The sequence below is a fragment of the Canis lupus genome, chromosome 24 (genome assembly GCF_003254725.2).
Source record: "Canis lupus dingo isolate Sandy chromosome 24, ASM325472v2, whole genome shotgun sequence".
Classification (NCBI taxonomy): domain Eukaryota; kingdom Metazoa; phylum Chordata; class Mammalia; order Carnivora; family Canidae; genus Canis; species Canis lupus.
The window spans coordinates 36,427,311-36,447,377 of NC_064266.1; the positions used below are offsets into that span (position 1 = coordinate 36,427,311).

Genomic DNA, 20,067 nt, shown 5'->3' on the forward strand with positions numbered 1-20,067 from the left:
GAGCAGGCAGTGTTTTGTGTCTACATGGGCCCTGGCTCCCCCTTGTTGCTGTTCTCTGAGTGGCTGTGTTCAGAGCACCTGAAGACCCTGGTACTCTCCTGCTGTGGCAGGCAAGAATTCTCTGAATCAGTGTCTCCCTTAGGCCTGCCTGGTGGTTGTAAGAGTTGTGAATCCCGTCATCCTCTGTGCCAGGTTCTCCTTCTGTTTGTGTATATGTGTTGACACTTGGGGCCCTTTTCCCTTTAACTAATCCTGCTGCTTTTTGTGTCCAACAGGTTTCCTAACACAACTCACGAAGGTTTCAATGTCACCCTCCACACCACCCTGGTTGTCACTACGAAACTGGTGCTCCCGACCCCTGCCAAGCCCATTCTCCCTGTGCAAACAGGGGAGCAGGCTCAGCAGGAGGAACAGTCAAGCGGCATGACCATCTTCTTCAGCCTCCTCGTCCTAGGTGAATGTGGAGACACCCTCATCTGCCATCTTGAGTGTCTGTGTGTGTTATCTAGAAGGTCAACCCTGTCTAAGCCACCATTTACTTAATATCAAGCCTTCCTTCCATTTGGTTTGACATCAGACACTGAGGGACAATGATAAGTTAGTTCGTAACATCACAACAGCGTGCTCCTTTTTCTTTCTAAATCATCGAGCTTAGCAATTCTGAAGAGCTCTTTATATAGTAGTATCTTAGATGTCATTTGGAAGAAGGGATTTTTGACCCGGAAAGAACCTTGAACTTCTTCTAGCTTAGTGGATTTCAAACCCTGCTCATGAGTGTGTGTGCGTGTGTGCGCGCGCACGTGCACGTGTGTGTGTGTGTGTGTGTGTGTGTGTAGGTGGTGGTAGTAGTAGCAGGAGGTGGGCTAAGTCAAATGGGAAAGCATCTGACTTTCTGACCAGAGCAGCATTTGGTCTCCTATCTATTAGGCTTCCATGTAAATTTTGCTTAATTAAAGGTTTTGTTGCTGAGTAAAAAATCCAACACCCCTTTCCTTACCCTTTATCTCCCATCAACCATAGTATGATTTTTTCCCATATCTGTATACCACCTACGCTGTTGTTTACTTATGTAATATTTTTCTTTGAACAGATTCACTCTCAAACTTAAAAGTCTCGTTCTGTTCATCCTCCTCCAGTAACGGGTGAGAAAATTTAGGCCCAGAGAGATTAAGCAATTGACATGCCTCGTTTCTGGGGAGACTAGAGATTAACATTTGGGTTGCCAGACATCAGTTGAGAAGTTTTGGTAAAAGGCAATACATTAGATGCCTCCTCAAGACTGTAGACAGCTGTCTTAGACAAGAAAATCCAGTTGAAACTGGACAACCACTTTGGACTAGCTAAGGAAGAAATAGCTTGAAACTTGGCCCAAATCCAAACTCTTCCTGGAAGAGTGAAGTTGGCATATTTACATTTTGTTTTTCTTTAATGATACTGAGCCATATTTTGAATTAAATTAGGTCTCTTCAGAGGACTAGGAAGTACAACTGGATTAAAAGGTGCAGAGCATTTCACTGATGTCATTGAGGACTTTTTTGAAGAAAACTAGAACTTATTTCATATTTATATTTGGATTCTGCTAATGGTCAAATAATTTTAATAAACCAATCACTTGATTTAAAGTCCCAGGACTCAGCCTTATCTCTCACAGATTCTAAAAAACCTTTAAATTGGGGGCACCTACATGGCTCAATTGATTGAGCATCCAACTCTTGGTCTCAGGTCTTGTGCTCACGGTTGTGAGTTTCAAGCCCACGCTGGGTGAAGAGCCTACTTTAAAAAAAAAGACACACACACACGACTTTTAAGTGGAATACTGAAAAAGTACACAAACCACAAGCATGAAGTCTCCCATACGGACCTGATATGCTCAAGTAATTGTGTACCTGGTGAAGGTAGTTGAATTCTGCATCTAGGGGATTCCTTCAACAATCAAGGACTCTTCTTTTTTTTCCTTTTTCCTCTGTGATAGTAGTTGAATATAAAGAAAAGCAGTTTTGTTTTCTTTTTTTGTTTTGTTTTTTTTTTTTTAGCAGTTCTTTTCTTGATCAAGAAGTCTTTAGTACCTGAATCCTTAATCCTGAAGGACGAGTATTATTAGCCTCTGTACATTGTTGTCAGTTTGGTATGGTAGGATAGCATACAAGGCGGGCCTGGATGCAAACTTTTGTTTTGTAGTGACTTTGTTTTCATGGGAAGATAAAAAGTGGTAAGTCAGACTTTCAAGGTGATTTTCAGGGTGTGGAGCAATGAAGGTTAGTTTCTGACAGAAACCACGAAAAAGGTTGTTAGTACTTTTTAATCCTGGCAAAACCCTGTGCAGTGGTAACACATCTTTGGGGCTGGAAAGGTCTGAACTGTATTTATGAGTGCTGTGTATTTTACTTGGATTGTCATTTCAAACAGATCATAAACCTAGACTCTAGAGTCACACTAGCATCAGATGGGTTTTGTTTTCACCTCGTCAGACTGTTGGCAGTCTGAATTGGTATCTCCACTTTTTACGTGTAAGTCAGTGTGTGTTAGCAGAATGGAATGCTTTCTTTTTCAATAAATTTGAAGGCATTTTTGCTTTTTTCCTGTGTGTTATCAACAGAATATTATATATCTCATATGTTAGATGTCCAGACAATATATATCTGATAAAGTATAAAAAAGTTTACAGCTAATGGATATCTTCTAACTCACTAAATACATGAACTGCAGTGAATTGAAACTACTAGTCATAGTTTATTCTAAATTTCAGGAACTCCCAACCTGGAACACATTTAACCACTTTTGTTTATTATTTTTTAGAGATTATTTATTTACTTGAGAGAAGGAGAGTGCATAAGCCCAAGTGGCGAGAGGGGCAGAGGGAGAGGGGGAAGCAGACTCCCCACTGCACATCTTTTAGGAAAATACTATTTTCTTTTATATATATATATATTTTATTTATTTGACAGAGACAGAGCACAAACGGGGAGCAGTAGGCAGAAGGGGAGGGAGAAGCAGGCTCTCTGCTCAGCGTAACTACAGCCCAAGACCTATGAGATCAAGACCTGAGCTAAAGGCAGACACTTAACCTACTGAGCCACTGGGATGCCCCTTTTTACTATTTTAGTCAAGTCAAATGAAAGTGTAATTTATGTCTTATAAGCTTGTCAGAGGATTACAGTGTGTGCTCCCCTTTTTTTGAGGAAGGATGATAAAACTCTGATTACTCTAGTTACTTTTGACTTTAGAAGCTTGAAATCATTTGACTTACACTTAACCCTTGCTGATCTTTGAGTCTGAAGAAACAATGGTGAGTCATTTTTATTGAGTTAACAATTAGCATTGTATGATACATTTTATGGGCCATTAAGTTTAATGGAGTTATTAAAATTGATATACCTATGTTTTAATATAGTTTCCATAATTATTACTTTGGGCATGAACATTTAGAAGCATATTAACTTGTGGTATCCCTGTCCTCCATACCGCATGGAAGCTTTTGTCTTTTCTTGTTTTTTTCTCAAATATCCTTGAAAACGTGTACTTGTATGTGTATATGCAAATATACGTTCATAAGCACATTCACATATACAGGTACATAGAGCTTAGATAGCTTGGATTTTGTTTGTTTTAATATAAGTAAGATCCTATAACTTGCTTTTTCATCTTGCAGAATGTCTTGGAGGTCTTTTTATGTTACTGTTTTTTGTATCTACTTGATGTTTTTTTTCTTTTAAAGAATGTATATGTGTTAAACATAAAATATATACCATTTTAACCATTTTACAGTGTACGATTCAGTGGCATTTAGTACACTTACAATGTTGTGCAACCACCACCACTATCTAGTTCCAGAATGTTCTCATCACCCTAAAGGGAAACCCAGTACCCATTAAAAGCAGTCATTCCCCATTTTCCCCACCCCCAGTCTCTAGTAAACACTATTTTGCTTTCTATCCCTAGGAATTTGCCTACTCAGAATATTTCAGGCAAATAGAATCATACAATATGTGGCCTTTTATATCTGTTTTCTTTCAGTTAGCATTGTATCTTCAAGGTTGATAGCATGTGTTAGAAGTGCATTCATTGTTATGGGTGAATAATAATCTCTTGTGTAGATAAACCACATTATGTTTATCCATTCATCAATTGATGGATGTTTGGGTTATTTCTACATTTTGGCTGTTGTGAATAGTGCTGCTGTCGACATTTGTATACGGGTTTTTGTGTAGACATATATTTATTTCTCTTGGATACATACTCAGGAGTGGAGCTGCTGGGTTAAATGGTTATTCTATGTATAGCTTTCTCAGGAATTTCCAAACTCTGTACCATGTTATATTTCCACAAGCAGTGGCCTAGTGTTCCAGGATCTCTACTTCCTTGCCAATCCTTGTTGTTTTTTACTTTTTAAAAAATTTTTAAAGATTTTTTTATTTATTTAATCATAGGAGACAGAGAGAGAGAGAGAGAGAGAGGCAGAGGCACAGCAGAGGGAGAGGCAGGCTCCATACCTCTTGGGTCTCCAGGGTCACACCCTGGGCTGAAGGCAGCTCTAAACCACTGAGCCACCCAGGCTGCCCCTAACCCTTGTTATTTTTGATTGTGTTTTGTTTTGTTTTTTAATGATGGCCATCTTAGTTGGTGTAAAGTTGTAGCTCATGGTCTTGATTTGCATTTTTCTAATGACCAGTGACATTGAGCATCTTTTCATGTGCTTATTGGCCATTTGTATCTTCAAAGAGATGGCTATTCTGGTTCTTGGCCCATTTCTTAAATTGTATTGTTTGTCTTTTTGTTGTTGAGTTGTAAGAGTTCTTTATGTATTCTGGTTACTAGACCCTTATCAGATAAATGATTTACAAATATTCTCATCCATTCTGTGGGTCTTTTCATACTTCATTCTTTTAAGTGGCTGAGGACCATTACCTGGCATTCATGAACCTCATATTTAGTTATCTCTGTTAGAGATAGGTTTTTCCCCTTTGCTTTTTTTTTTTAGAGAGAGACAGAGGGGAAGTGCAGAAGGAGAGGGAGAGAGATGCAGGGCTTGATCTCATGACCCTGAGAGTTGAGGGTCCTACTAAACCACCAAGGCATCCTTCCCCTTTGCTCTTAAAGGTACAAATTGATGTTTGATTTATTACAATAAGCTTTTTTTATTTTATTTTTTTAAGATTTTATTTATTCATGAGAGACAGAGAGAGACAGAGACACAGGCAGAGGGAGAAGCAGGCTCCATGCAGGGAGCCCGATGTGGGACTTGATTCCGGGTCTCTAGGATCATGTCCCGGGCTGAAGGCGGCGCTAAACCGCTAAGCCACCAGGGCTGCCCACAATAAGCTTTTTAAATTAATTTTTTCATCTAGCATGGTGCAAAAAAAGAACAGAAACTGAATGAACTCCCTAGATCTATATTCGGTCTACTTATGTGCCTGCCTTTTTAGACAATAGGCCTGCTCACTGGTCACATGTTGTGCTTATGCCTTAGAACATTTTTTTCTTGCTCTTACTATTTAATGTAGGATTTTTCTAACTAAGTTAAATATTTATAATAAAATAACACCACAGATTGATAGCTTAAAGCACAGAATGAAAGGACAAAATTTCTCTATGTACAACTGTTTCCTTTTTCTAGCCACCTGGTGGTTTTTGGTGGGCCTAAAGATATCTGGTTTGTCAGTGCAGGCTCTGAGGGTGGCCACTTAACCGCCCTGCAGATTGTTTAAACGTTTCCTTTTATAAAAAAAGCAACAATTATTTTTAGTGCTGTTAAGATAATACTGTGATTAATGAGATGGTATACCACCTAGGTGCATAATAAAAGAAGGAGACATGCACATTTGGATTTGGACCATGAAATTACATTTAGGAATTATTTATGTGAAGGTATGCTTTGGGTGGGGGGTGTCCAGAAATACTTCTTTCAAACAGGGTTTTGTTTTGTTTTAAGATTTTTTATTTATTTATTTGAGACAGAAAGAGAGAGCAGTTAGTGAGAGAGAACTCGAGTTGGCGGGGAGGGGCAAAGGGAGAGGGAGAAGCAGACTCCCTATTGAACAGGGAGCCCAATGCAGGGCTCAATCCTAGGACCCTAAGATCATGACCCAAGCCAAAGGCATATGCTTAACTGACCCAGCCACCCAGGCTCCCCTCTTTCAAACAGTTTCACATCCTTTTGTTTCCTTTCTTTTCTTTCATGACAACACCTCCATGAGAAAAGTCAGACATTATTCTTATTTTGGTGACTGAGGAACAAAGGCAATTGAGTGGGAGGTGGTGGGTGCCTCTGGTTAAGAGCACAGGGTTGGCATTGGGCTCAATCCTGCAGTACCTATGAATGACATGACCTCTTGAAGCCTCTGTTTTTACATCTATAATCAAAGGAGATTATGATAATAATAGTTAAGAGGGGTGTTGGAGGCCAAATGAGACAGTGTTTGGGAAGTGCTCAGTGTAGCGCCTGGCTCATGCGCAGCCCTCAACCAGTGGGAGTCCTGGTCCCCCAGCCAAGAAGCAGGCACCCCATCTTTTGCTCTTGCTGTTCTCATCATCAGCTCAAAGTACTTACTTTGTCCTCTTTATACAACATTCTCACTTCCTTCTGTATTCAAAGAGAACCAACCACATGGTAGCAAAATACTTTGTGTCAACATGTTATGTTGCAGTTATTTTTACATAAAAGTGATTGATTTCATTGACTTCCTTCTCACCATTCAAGTTTTCTAGTTGATTACTTCAAAAAAGTTGACCATTTCTTAGAATCAGAGAGATTTGAAGAAATGATTGTAGAAGGCTTAACAGGCTAGAAAAACTGAAGATATCTGTTGCTCTTTCAGTGACCACTGGAAAACAAAGTAGTCCAGGCATATGAAGAAATATGGAGACAATGCTATAAACACTGTGAATCTGTTTCCAGGTTAAGAAATAAGAGATTGAAAATACAACTGCAGTTTGTGTCACTGTCCCTTGTACATTTTCCTGGCAGCACCCCCCAGAAGTAACCATGGCTTTGAACTTAAAATTGTGCTGTTTTAACAATGTCTTATTTTTTCCCTGCAGCTATCTGCATCATATTGGTGCATTTACTGATCCGATACAGATTACATTTCTTGCCAGAGAGCGTTGCTGTTGTTTCTTTAGGTAAGTGCTTATCAGTGATCCTATAAGAAAAGCAGTAACAATACCATTTTTTGAGTGCCTCCCTAGTGCCAGGAACCACATGAGATATGATATATTCCTGATTTCATTTAAATCCTCACTGCCATCTGTCATGAGGGTATTATGATCCCATTTTACAGATGAGGACACTATAGCTCAGAGAGGGGTGATGACCTAAAAGTCACGTAGAACCCCCCCCCCCCCCCCCCCATATTACTCAAAGGCCTTTCTGCTTCTAGAACTACCTTTGGGGCACATTGACTGTGTTACTAGGCTGTGCAGACCTGCAACTCAACTAAGGCAAGCAATTGATGCTTAATTCTTAGGGTCATTGAATTTTACAACCTGAAGGGACTCTCACTTTATGGTTTAGGAAGGAGAAGTGGCTCACTTCCATGTCAGTCAGATCTAAAGCCTTCTGGAGCATTCCATTCTACCTCACTTACATTTCTCTCTTGTTTCCTGCAGCAATTAATTGTTAAGATAATTAGCCTCTGTATGTCAACTGTCCTCCAATAATAAATATTAAAAGAAAAAAGATAATTAGCCTCTAGAGGCTAATTTAGTATCTACCGATACTAAATTGGTATCATAATAGATACAAGCTTACATGAAAGTTAATTGAAATGGTTAATGAAAGTGCAGGGACCTTACTTTTCAGTAAGTATTAAAATCAAGATGAAAATGTGGGTGGGGGTACTTAAGGCATAGTATATAAGTTTTCACTAAGGTCAGCTAAGACATTCATCAGTTTGTGATATTGTAGTTACTCTTACTAGTTTCCACTTGCCTACTAATGATATTTAATTTTTCCTTATCTCCACTGATGCTCTACTTAATTTTCTTTGCCTTGTGAGTCTTATTTAGCATATTTAGTAATAATTTTACAGTACAGCGATGGTTTAGGTTAGCTTTGGAGATGGAACATTCAGACTTTGATTCACCTTCTTTTGTCACCATCTGCATTCCTACTACCCTGGTTCAGCTCCTCCTGTGTTTCCCCTGGGCCTCATGTTTCTACTAAGTGCCAGGTTCTTGCCCATGATCTTTTGCATTGCCCCCTCACATAAGCCTCATAACTCCCTAGTGATGCCATATCTTAAGGAAGAGACACCACTGGGTAGTACTGATCTTCAGTAAATAATTGAAAAACAATTTTACTTGAATTCCTGTTCTCTATTTAGCAGGCTCTTGAGCTGCACATCCTGGCAGATTCGAACAACCTTCACTAACAAGATAGTTTTCGAGCTCTAAGAATGGGATGATCATTTATTAACATCCTTTTCCTGCTATCAGGAACATTGAATGTAACCTATACAACTAATAACCTATTCAGGGACATTCAGTAAAGACTTAAAACATGACTCCAAGGAGTGTACAGTTTTGTGGTCAGTTTTCATAGTTTCTCAGAATAAGAACTATAGTTGGTATGCATTTAGGTATTATGCACATGGAAACGATGGTTCTTATAATTTGGTTTGGAATGTCATGTTCTTCACTCTTTGAATGTTTGGGTAAGTGCAGGTCAGCGAACACCAGTGCTTGTATTAGGAGTTACAGCAGACATTGTTGGTTGCCTACCCAAGAGCCATGTCCCCCTTCTTCCTTGAAAATAGAACTCTAATTTTGATCAGGTATCTTGCCACAGTGCACTGAAGAAAGATAGGCCCATCCAGGTCAAGACTGGTCTTTATGCCATCATGATAATTCCATTCCCCTTTACCATTGGTTGTACAGGGTGAAGGCAGCGAGGCAGTGGGAAACCCTGTTCTGGCCTGTGAGACCACAGTGAAGTGCTGAGGTAGAGTGTACTTTATCCTCTCCGCTAAGAAAATTTCCCATACCTCTGATGCTGTCATGTGAGGATATAATGCCTGGAGCACTGGTAGATGTCTTGTAATCACTGTGGCTCAAAGACAAAATCCCGAATCCTAAGGATTGCCAAGGGGACAGATGGGAAACCTGGATTCTTGACTGCAGTGTTTTTTTTTTTTTTTTTTTTTTTTTTTTTTTATTTATTTATGGTAGTCACACAGAGAGAGAGAGAGAGGCAGAGACACAGGCAGAGGGAGAAGCAGGCTCCACGCACCGGGAGCCTGATGTGGGATTCGATCCCGGGTCTCCAGGATCGCGCCCTGGGCCAAAGGCAGGCGCTAAACCGCTGCGCCACCCAGGGATTCCTGCAGTGTTGTTTTTGTTGAATTGATAGTTCTAGAGCTGCCTGTTACATGAAATAACAAACATCTGTGGCTTAAGCCATTTTTATGTGGGTGTCCTTTTACTTGCAGCTAAAAGCATCTTAACTGATACAGGACTCTTCCTATTTAAGGGACAATATTAATTGAAATTGATTCAAGGAAAAAAATTGGTGGGGGTGGAGTTGCATACACAGTGGCCCCTGGAACCGAAAACCTACAGGTAGCACTAGCTTCAGACTTAGCTGGATCAAGTCTCTTGGACTGTTTTTCTTCATTTTTCAACAGTGCTTCCTTCCCTTTGTTTTGGCTTCACTCTCAGGCAGGCTCTCTCCTGAACCCTAGCTTCAGGCCTGCTCTCCTTACCATAGCAATCACAGTGGGAAAAGTAGCCTCCTCTTCTCCCTCTTTCCACCAGAAGTTGTAGGATGAACTCTGACCTCATAGCCTCCCTAGCCTGGACAGGACGGAATGGTGTTGGGGATTGGCCAAGGGTCTCTATCCACAGGGTTTCTTTCTTCACTGATAGAGCAGAAATAACGTAGCATGTACAGCTAGGTCATGGGAAGGTTGATGGGAAGTAAGTCTTGCTTTCAAAACTTCCGGTAGCTAACTCAGGTGATTGGAACGCTGAGAACGGTTCCAGGGAGAGTGCTGGGGTCCAGAAAATATTTTTTATTATGTTAGAGGACGTTTGGTTAGAATTAGAAATGCTGACAAAGCTATCAAAATAGTTCTGTATTTCATAAAACCATGTGAATTGAAGGAAAACTTTTTTTCTCTTATTAGAGCAAAGTGTAACAAAATATTGAGATATCCCCCATTTCAATAATTTCCAAGTTTTGTGCCAAAAAGAATCTGGATGAAGCTGCCAGAGAAAAAGGTTTTCTTTCTTTCAGGGATAAACTCTCCCAGCCTACCTCTTCTAACCCAGAGTTGCTTTTCAGTTTGCAGTCATGTAGAGACATGATTAGCCTTTGATGTTAAACATTCAGAGTTCCTGGGGCACCTGGATGGGTAAGTGGTTGAGCGTCTGTCTATCTTTGGCTCAGGTTGTGATCCTGGGGTCCTAAGGTCCTGGGATCAAGTCCCAAATCAGGTTCCCCACAGGAACCTGCTTCTCCCTCTGCCTAAGTCTCTGCCTCTCTCTCTGTGTCTCTCATGAATAAATAAATAAAATCTTAAAAAAAAAAAAGTTGATATAAAAAAGGACTGTCTGCCTTTAAAAGCACATTTTCCCCTTCTATTTTATTGTATTTTCAGATGAATCTCCAGACTTTTCTCTCTTTTTTTTTAAAGATTTTATTTATTTCAGAGAGAAGAGAACATGAGCATGGTGTGGGGCAGAGACAGAAGCAGACCCCCTGCTAAGCATGGATTTTTTTTTTTTTTTTCCGCCAACATGATCAGGACCCTAGACTCATGACCTGAGCCAAAGGCAGACACTTAACCGACTGAGCCATCCAGGCATCCCAACTTTTCTCATTCTTTATAAAAAAGTATCAGCATGAAATTCTAAAGATATTTCCTTGACCCTTCTTCAAAGCTTTTGGATACTTTCTATACTTAGGGAATTCTGTAGCTTAGGCCTTTAAACACCCCCCCCCTTTTTTTTTTTTGCACAAAGAACTATACAGAAAAAGAAAAATCCTTTTCATTGATAACTTCAGCTATTTTTATTATTAGGCTTCGTTCTCTTCCAAACCATTTGTAGGCATATATGTGGAGATTAGATGACCTTACTTGGTTTGAGTTTTTATCATTTTTGTGTTCTTTCCTTTTTACCACCCTTTCCATATTAAGATATGTGAACATATTAAGTTCACATATTTACTTTTATTGGTGCTGATTGGCTATTTTGGGCTGAATTTATAATGAATAAAAATGAAATAATTGTACTGCTTACTATCTGCTAGTGCTTACAATCTTTCCAGTAGCAAAACAGGAGATTCCCACCCCCCCCCCCAACATATTTTTAGAGGAAAAGTCGGAAGGGGTCAGATACGGACTGAAAATTTGCCCCATCCAAATGCCAATACGCTGATAATTAGGAAACCCAGATTTGATGGAATCATTGACTAGGAAACACCGAAGTGCTCCTTTGTCATCACCTTTTTAACTGTGTGCCTTTAGTTTTATTAACTCATTCTTGTTTTAACTATAAGATTTTAGATTTCTTTATCGAGTGCTCCTTTAATTGAGTAGAAAGGAATGAAAAATCACTCAGTCCCTGAGTTATTGACTAAAAGTAATTCAGGAAAAAGCAGATGTAGTAATGATATTCTAATTGTACTTAAGTTCTTAAAAAAAAAAAAAGTTTTTTTAAGACAAAGGGAGAATCCTAGCTGTAACAATTTCTGTTCCTTTTTAGACTATTAAAGTTTAACCAGTGCTGACGCAGCTTACAGCGGCTCACAGGGAACTCTCACTGAATCTGCAGTGCCATGATTTTCATTAGAGAAGAAACAGGCATTCATTTGCTGGTGTTAGAGTAGTGGTCTTAGAGGCAGAGGCCAAAATTGGTTGTCAAATTGACAAAATGGTCACATTAAGCTCAGGATTTTCAGGGCTGTTGCATTCCAAGGAAGAGTGGTAGCACAGATTTTTATTAGTTCCTGGATGTATGGGTCAGAAGTGATGAGGTCCTCTTGGAACTCCTGTTGTTCTTTTACTGCTGTGAACTAAATGTGTGCTTGGTCTGGAATAACTCCCTTTTTTTTCCTGGAGTCTTGTTTGGACTTTCCTAGTTTTATGGTCTCCTTCTCTTAGTGGAACATTTTATCATCCGTATGTTGTATTTTATACTTCAATCTTCCAGTTACGCCAGAGTAGGGAGATAAGCTCAAATTTAGAATAAGAAAGATTGTTAAGTAATTGTATTCTGAAAGTTGCTATATTTGGCTGATTTCTTGAATTTCCTCCTTCACCACCTAAATGTTCTCCTTTTTGGTGGAAAAAGGAATAATGTTCCTCTGAAAATGTGAGCTACTTTAAAAACAAAACATATAAAACAGGCTTTCCCCAGAAAACAAACAGCCCTGAAGTATGGATTCTAATCCAAACTGGTAGGACTTCTTTTAGAGTATCTTTGAATAGAATAGGTGGCAAAATCAAGGATTGGATTTTCAAAATTACCTTATGATAATATAACTTGGTTCTATAATTACAGCTGACAAAATGTGCTAAAAACATTTTCAAAAAATCATTTGGCTAAAAGAGTATAATATAAGTAACTATATTTCTTTTGCCTCATATAGTAGCAGACCTGTCTCCTCATGATGATCAGGGTCAATTATCCCTGCCAATATGGTTGCCTGTTTCTAGGCATGCTGGTCTATTGGCTCAAGGAGCCCAAAGGGACCAGGCAGCTGCCATTGTAACTCTTACAATGTGAACCCTGGTGGAAATGTTACCTTCTGGGAGCCAGGACCTTTCAACCCCCTGAGCCTAAAGTTTCAGGCTAAGGAAGCAGAAATTCCCCAAATAGGACTGTCCATTCCCAAGTGAGTCCCTGAGAGTGATGTTGAGTGGGGCCACTCCTACTTTACCCACTGTGTGCTATACCCATGCTTATCCTTGGGGATATACCGCCCTAAAATGGCCCTTGGTTTGAGGAGTAAATTGCAATCTGGGGGAGAGCTCCGTTCTTCACAGGATGTCATCTCCAAGCTGGTGCCTCAGCTTCTTTAAGAGACCCTGTTACAAAAAAAAAAAAAAAAAAAAAAAAAAGAGACCCTGTTACAGGGGATCCCTGGGTGGCTCAGCGGTTTAGTGCCTGCCTTCAGTTCAGGGCGTGATCCTGGAGTCTCAGGATCGGGTCCCACATCGGGCTCTCTGCATGGAGCCTGCTTCTCCCTTTGCCAGTGTCTCTGCCTCTGTGTGTGTGTGTGTGTGTGTGTGTGTGTGTGTCTGTGTCTGTGTCTCTCATGAATAAATAAATAAAAATTAAAAAAAAAAAAGACCTGGTTACAGCTCTGGCTGGCTGGCAGCTTCTGGATGGAGTGTTACATGGTATATGACTATTATGGAATCCATGGTCACATGCCTACTGCTGCATCTTTTTTTCCCATAAAGTGAATCTCTTGGTTTACCCATTGTTATGCAGTATCCCACTTCGGTGGCTTGGACATTTGTGGACCATTGGACAATGGCACTAGCCAAAGGACATCCAGCCAGCATGCATCCAGTCTCAGTCAGTATGAACTACCACCCCTTCCAGGGTGGAAGAGGTCTGAGGTAATCGAGCTGCCATCATGTAGCTAGCTGGTCTTCACAAGGGATGGAACCACATCAGGGGATAGGTGCTGGTCTATGTGGCTGTCCAGCCATCCATCCAGCAATGGTAGTAGCTGGAGCAGCCATAGTGAGGAGGAGTTCGTGCTGTTGAGCCCCTGCACAGCTCCCATTGTAGTGTCTGTGATCATGAACCCATTGCATAAACACTGAAGTGACTGAGGTGAGAGGCTGGCTGAATCTTCCATGAACCAAGCTTGAGTGCTTTTTCCTCTGTCAGCTGGTCTTGAAGAACTCCCATCAAGAAGTAAGCACTGAGAGAGAGATGTTGACGTAACAGCTGTGGAGGACACAGAGGCCTGTGGTGCCTGTTCACGCACCTGTGCTCGCGCCCTGTAGACCTGCACAAGCCTCAGAGTGTAATGTTACACTTTCATCTTTCAACACATTGCTGCTCAGCCCACCCAGCCCCCAAACTGAGTAGTTATGGCAACCTACTTCTAAAGGACAGTTCTGAGCACATGAGCATCTGATGTCCCATGTCTAGATACTCTGTCTGTACCAGGGCCCCATAGCATGCCAAGAGCATTTTGCGTTTTCTCCTCAGGTGGTTTTCAAATTGCTGCAAATGGCAGGACCTTGCTTCAGAACCCTAGGGAACTATGCTGAGCAGCCCTCCTATTGCGACTTGCCTGAGATGTCACACACCATACCTTTCTACCATAGATCATTCTAGTACCATACCATAGATGGTATGCAAAAGCAGCGGAGCTGCTTAAACTGCAGCTGGACCTGCTGCAGGGCCTCTCTTCTGCCCCCCCCCCCAAAAAAAACTGTCAGCCTCCCACAAACCAGTAAATGATTGAAGTAGTTTTCTCCAAACCTGGAGGAGGCCTACCAGGCATTGCACTGCTTTCTTAGTGGTGGGAGGTGGAAGGTGTAAATCTTGTCCTTTACTTGGAGACAATGTCCTGTCATGCTCCAGACCACTTGACCCCTAACAGCTTGCCAGATGGGCAGGCCCCTGAAACTTTCTATCCTCTGAAGCCTGTGTGTCTTACCAAGACATCTACTTGCCACTTCTTGCTTATTGTATCAGGTTAACGTGATGTCCACAGTCTAGTGGATCAGCATGTTGTCCTGGGGTACATATGGTCTGGGTCCTTTGGGACTAGGTTATGACAAAGCAGGAGTTAACATAAGGCGCTCGACTTATCTGGGGCTCGTCTGTAATCGTGAAATAGCCTGCAGAACTCTGTATTCCAGCAGGGAGGTTGGAGCACTTCTGCCACCAGACGGTCTCCAAGAATCTGTGGGCTGAAGGTGCTTGTGTGCATCTCCCCTGGGTAACTTCCCCAGGTCACAAAGTCCCACTTCTTCCTTAGCAGGCCTGGCAGGAGAAGGCATGGATGTTCCTTCTCAAGTGCAGCTTTCTTGGGAGATCTGCCACTCTTGCACTTAAGTCCCAGGCCTGATCTTTAGCTCTAGAAACCCTCCAGCTGCAGGAGATGAGGGTCTGCTTACATGTTGCCAGGGAAGCCCTCTGACGCTCACCCTTTGCTTTTAAGTTGTGATTGTCTAAGCCTATCATTTTCTCTCTTCAAAAGATCAGTGGCCTTCCGCAGCCACCACACAACTCCACTGCTCTTATGTTCCCCACACCTCTCCAACACCACAGGCACTGCCTGAGCCACTGCTTCCCACCCAGTGTCTGACCCAGTCCATCACAAGGGAGCCCTAGCAGTGGTACTGCTGCCCCTGGGAGTAACCATCGGGATTGACCACCGTGCTGGGGTCCTCATGGCCAGCTGGCTGCTGAGCTATCCAACTCCAGAGTACAGCACCTTTCAAATTTGCCTCCTAGAGCCACTCCGCTCCTGAAACCAGTTGTCTTAAGTTGGCTGCCTGAAAGCAGAGTCTGAGACAGGGCTGGGGACATGTAATTTATGGAGGGGTGCTCGAACAAATCTGCAAGAAAGGAAGTAAACCAGACTTCAGGAGGAGAAAGAGCCAAACACCAGGCCGGATCTCAGCTTCAGTCTGGCCTTAGCCTCACCAGGAAGGCCCAGGGACTAGAACCCACACCATGGTTGTCCCTCTTTAAAGAGAGGGAGTTGGACTCCCACCACCCTGTCAGTCATTGTCTATGAATTGGTGTGGGGTGGGTGTAACCTCCTGAGAAGGTGCCTCTTGGCAGCTGAGGGCATTTTTCCAGAGTAGGGGACAGCTGCGAGCACTTAGCAGCCAGCATTCTCAGCGGCTCCCACAGATGGGCCCAGTGGAAAGAGAATTAAAAATGCCTGTACCCTTGACCCAGCAATCCCTCTTTCAGGGGTTTGTGCTCTGGATGCCCCAACCCATGGGGAATCATGTATTTACTCAGATAGCAAAATCCTGAGAAAAAGCCCAGGGTCTCAAGTTTTCACAGAATATTCTTTTGTAGCTTTTAAATTTTGTATCACGTACATCTGTTACATAATTAAATAAAGATGTAATAATTCATTCTTAATTCTGGACCTGCTATTTACTAGATAAGTGGTGCTGGGCCTTAGCCTTAGTTTCCTTATCTATAAAATACAGGTGACAGTGTCTTCACTTCCTGGAATTGCAGATACTGAGCAGGGTAATGCATAGAATTCACTTAGTATAATGCCGACTTGCTAAGTAATCAATGACTATTAGCTGCTGCTCTTAATATTATCTATATTATTATGGTTTATCGCCTTGCAGGGTAGTTGTGAGAATGAACTAAAATAATGTGTATCTTATACATCAGCACAGTGTCTGGATGTAAAGTGTGTGTGTGTGTCTCTTTTTAACATAGGGCAAATAAATATATATATGTACATATATATCTACTCTTTAAGGGAATTAAGATCATGTTCTACATTCTGTTTTGCAACCTGATTATCATCCTTAAGATATCTTAAGCATTTTTCCTGTAACATTGTTAGGAACATTGCACAGTGATGGTGGTAGGGCAGAGCACCCTGGGAGAGAGGTGAGGGTTCATAGGCTATAACAGCTATGCAGACAGGCTGGGGCAGTATAGTCTGCCTCTGTCTTAGCATCATGAAGTGTTAGGATGTCCAGTGTCCCTTGCTGGCCCTGAGCCATCACACAGGTTACTTCAACACTCTGAGCCTACCTGAAACATTCTCTTGAGGATTAGAAATAATTTAAAGTGACAAATCGTAGGAGAAGGGGCTCAACAAATAATTATGAATTGTTCCCAATGTTTTTAGTTAATACAGTGATGTCCATAATGAGATGTGTGCATCAGAATCTATTGGGGGCAGAAGAAAATGTAAGAACTTGAGTTTCTGTTTTATTTTATTTTATTTATTTTATTTTTTAAAAAGATTTTATTTATTCATGAGAGACACAGAGAGAGAGAGAGGCAGAGACATAGGCAGAGGGAGAAGCAGGCTCCCCATTGGTAGCCTGATGCAGGACTTGATCCCACAACCCCAGATCACGACCTGAGCCAAAGGCAGATGCTCAACCACTGAGCCACCCAGAGTCCCTTGAGTTTCTATTTAATTTCATTCTTTTACAATCTGTTTTGTGTGTACACTTTCAAATATATTAATATAGTAGCAGTGCTTTTTAATAAGAGATAAAAATTTATAACTTGAGATTATATATGCTTACATTCTTTTTACTGGTAAGAATATACAAAATTGTAACTAGGGCATTATTTCCATCTGGTAGCTAGTTGTGTGGTAGGAATTCCTCCTGGAGAGTAGATTGATTTGACCTAACTTGGAACCTTAGTCTCAAAAGGGAAAGTTGCTAATCTCAGGCTGCATGATATTTTAGTCCTAGGACATCTAGAAAGGATTGCTCAGGAAATAGTAGTAACAGTAGTAGTGATAATATCACATTGTATTTTACAAAGCTTTCTAGTGCCTCATAAATAATAATATAGAAGCAAGCTTAGGCAATAGAATGATAATGATTATAATCGATAGATATAATAGATAATTATGAATAATGATTTTCATGGGACGCCTGGGTGGCTCAGTGGATGAGCATCTGCCTTTGGCTCAGGGCGTGATCCCAGAGTCCTAGGATCCAGTCCCGCACCAGGCTCCCCGAGGGGAGCCTGCTTCTCCCTCTGCCTATGTCTCTGACTCTATGTCTCTCATGAATAAATAAATAAATCTTTTAAAAAGAATAATGATTTTCGAATGCAGCTGTTTCATATGTAATTACAAAGCACTAACCATGGTATTATACATTTACAAGGGAAGGAGAAAGTTGAAGTTTTAGTAGAGCAGAAAAACACTAGCTTTGAAAATGAAATCTGAAACCGTGAAAAGAGGTTCAGCTTCTCTAGTAATCAGGAATGATTACTGAATGCAGATTAACTGCCAATGCAAAGTGAAACAATGTAACAACTTCTTGACCATCCCGTGGGGCAGAAATGTTTAGTCTGATGACTGTCCAGGGTTGCTGAGAATGTGGGAATGAATGCTCTGGAGCAGCAGTGTAAATTGGTGCAACCACTTCGGAGGACAATTTGGCAACATTTTCAAGAGATAAAAATGTTCAAGCCTTTCACTGTCTCTGGATCTGCCCTCTGGAAACACTTACACAAAGCAGCCTGAACCATCGTGTTCGTTGCAGGACCACTGTTAACAGCAAACAGTTGGAGACAGCTATTATTTGCTGAATGGTTAAAAAAAAAATTGTGACTTTAAAAAAAATTAAAGTATAATTCACATACTGTAAACTTCACAGTTTTAAGGCATACAATTCAGTGCCTTTCAGTATATTCACAGGACTGTGCAACCATCACCACTATCTAATTACAGAACATTTTCATCACTGCAAAAGGAAACCCTCTACCTATTAGCAGTCATTCCCCATTCTCTCCTTTCCCCTTCCCTTGGCAACCACCAACCTCCTTCCTGCCTCTGTAGACTTGCCTATTCCACACATTTTGTATACATGGAATCATATAATCTGTGGCCTTTTTTTAAATAACAGATTTATTGAGATATAATTCACATATGATACAAGTTACCCATTTTAAGTGTACTGTTCAGTGGGTTTTAGTATATTCACAGATTGTACAGCTATCACAACAATTGATTTTAGAAAATTTTCATCATCCCCAAAAGAAACCCCTTTCCCTTTAGCTATGAGCCCCAAACCATCCTCCCCAGTCCAAAGCAACCATTTCTGTCTCTATAGATTTGCCTATTCTGCATGTTTTGTACAAATGGATCACAAAATATGTGTCTTTTGTGCCTGGCCCCTATTACGTAGCATGTTTTCTTTCTTTCTTTTTTTTTTTTTTAACATTTTATTTATTCATGAGAGACTCACAGAGAAGGCAGAGACACAGGCAGAGAGAGAAGCAGGCTCCATGCAGGAAGTCTGACGTGGGACTCAATCCTGGGACCCCAGGATCATGCTCTGGGCCAAAGGGAGGCGCTCAACCGCTGAGCCACCCAGGCATCCCTACTTAGCATGTTTTCAAGACTCATCTACGTTGTAGCATAGATCAGTGCCCCATTTTTTTAAATTGCCAGATAATATTCCATTGTGTGAATATACATTTTGTTTCTCTGTTCATCAGTTGATGAACATTTGCGTTGCTTCCACCTTTGGACTACTGTGAATAATGGTGCTAATGAACATCCGTGTACAAGTTCCTATAAAAGCATATGTTTTCTGGGCTCTTGGGTGGAGTTGCAGGTCATATGGTAACTCTCACTTTTTCAGGAATTGCCAAACTGTTTTTGTCACAGCAACCACGCCATTTTACATTCCTACCAGCAATATCTGAATGAAAGCTCCTGCTTCCCTGAACCCTTGCCAGTGCTTGCTTTCCTGTCTTTTTATTCTAGGAGTGTGAAGAGCTATCTCATTGTGGTTTTGATTAGCATTACCCTAACAATGTTAAGCGTCTTTTCATGTGCTTGTTGGCCATTTGTATGTCTTCTTTGGAGAAATATCTGTTAAATGTGTGGCATTTTTATGCTATGCTACAGAGCTGTTCAAAGGAATGAGGCCGATCTATATGTAATAATCCCTGAGTGCATCTCCCAGGATTTAACACTGAGCAAAATAGCAAATAGTAGAATGACACATTACATACTGTAAATTTTATATAAATACACACAGGTGTGCCATATGTACATAAACACAGTACTGTATGTTAAATATAAACATGTCAGAGGCTAGAGAATGATCTGATAGAATGTTTCCCAAACTCCTCAAGATGGTTGCTTACCTTGGGGCAGGAAGAGAAAGCACTAAGGTGGGAATGGGGGGTGGGATCTCATCAAAAGGGACTTTTATTTACAACATTTTACAATGTATTTATGAGCTATTTGGTTAATAAACAATTGTATTAAAAAGTCCTTAAATATATACACAATTTGAAAAGGTAAGAAAAAAGCAATTGGGAAGCTCTATCTGGAGAGTTTGGAATCAGTGCTTTCATGCCACCTGGCAAGTGAATAGACAACTTCTATTTCAAAAATAG

At 40.9% G+C, this 20,067-nt stretch overlaps 1 protein-coding gene across 3 annotated transcripts in view; it reads left to right on the forward strand.

Annotated features, from left to right (window-relative positions):
- Positions 1-20,067, forward strand: part of SLC9A8 (solute carrier family 9 member A8) — a 70,823-nt gene that overhangs the window by 2,370 nt on the left and 48,386 nt on the right. For all 3 annotated transcript variants that reach the window (XR_004808966.2, XM_035705779.2, XM_035705780.2), the window contains 2 exons: positions 276-454; positions 7,039-7,119. Coding sequence is in view for 2 of the 3 variants with exons in the window: in XM_035705779.2 (XP_035561672.1) it covers positions 276-454; positions 7,039-7,119 (260 nt within the window). In the remaining variant the exon portion in view is untranslated. The remainder of the gene's footprint in view (positions 1-275; positions 455-7,038; positions 7,120-20,067) is intronic.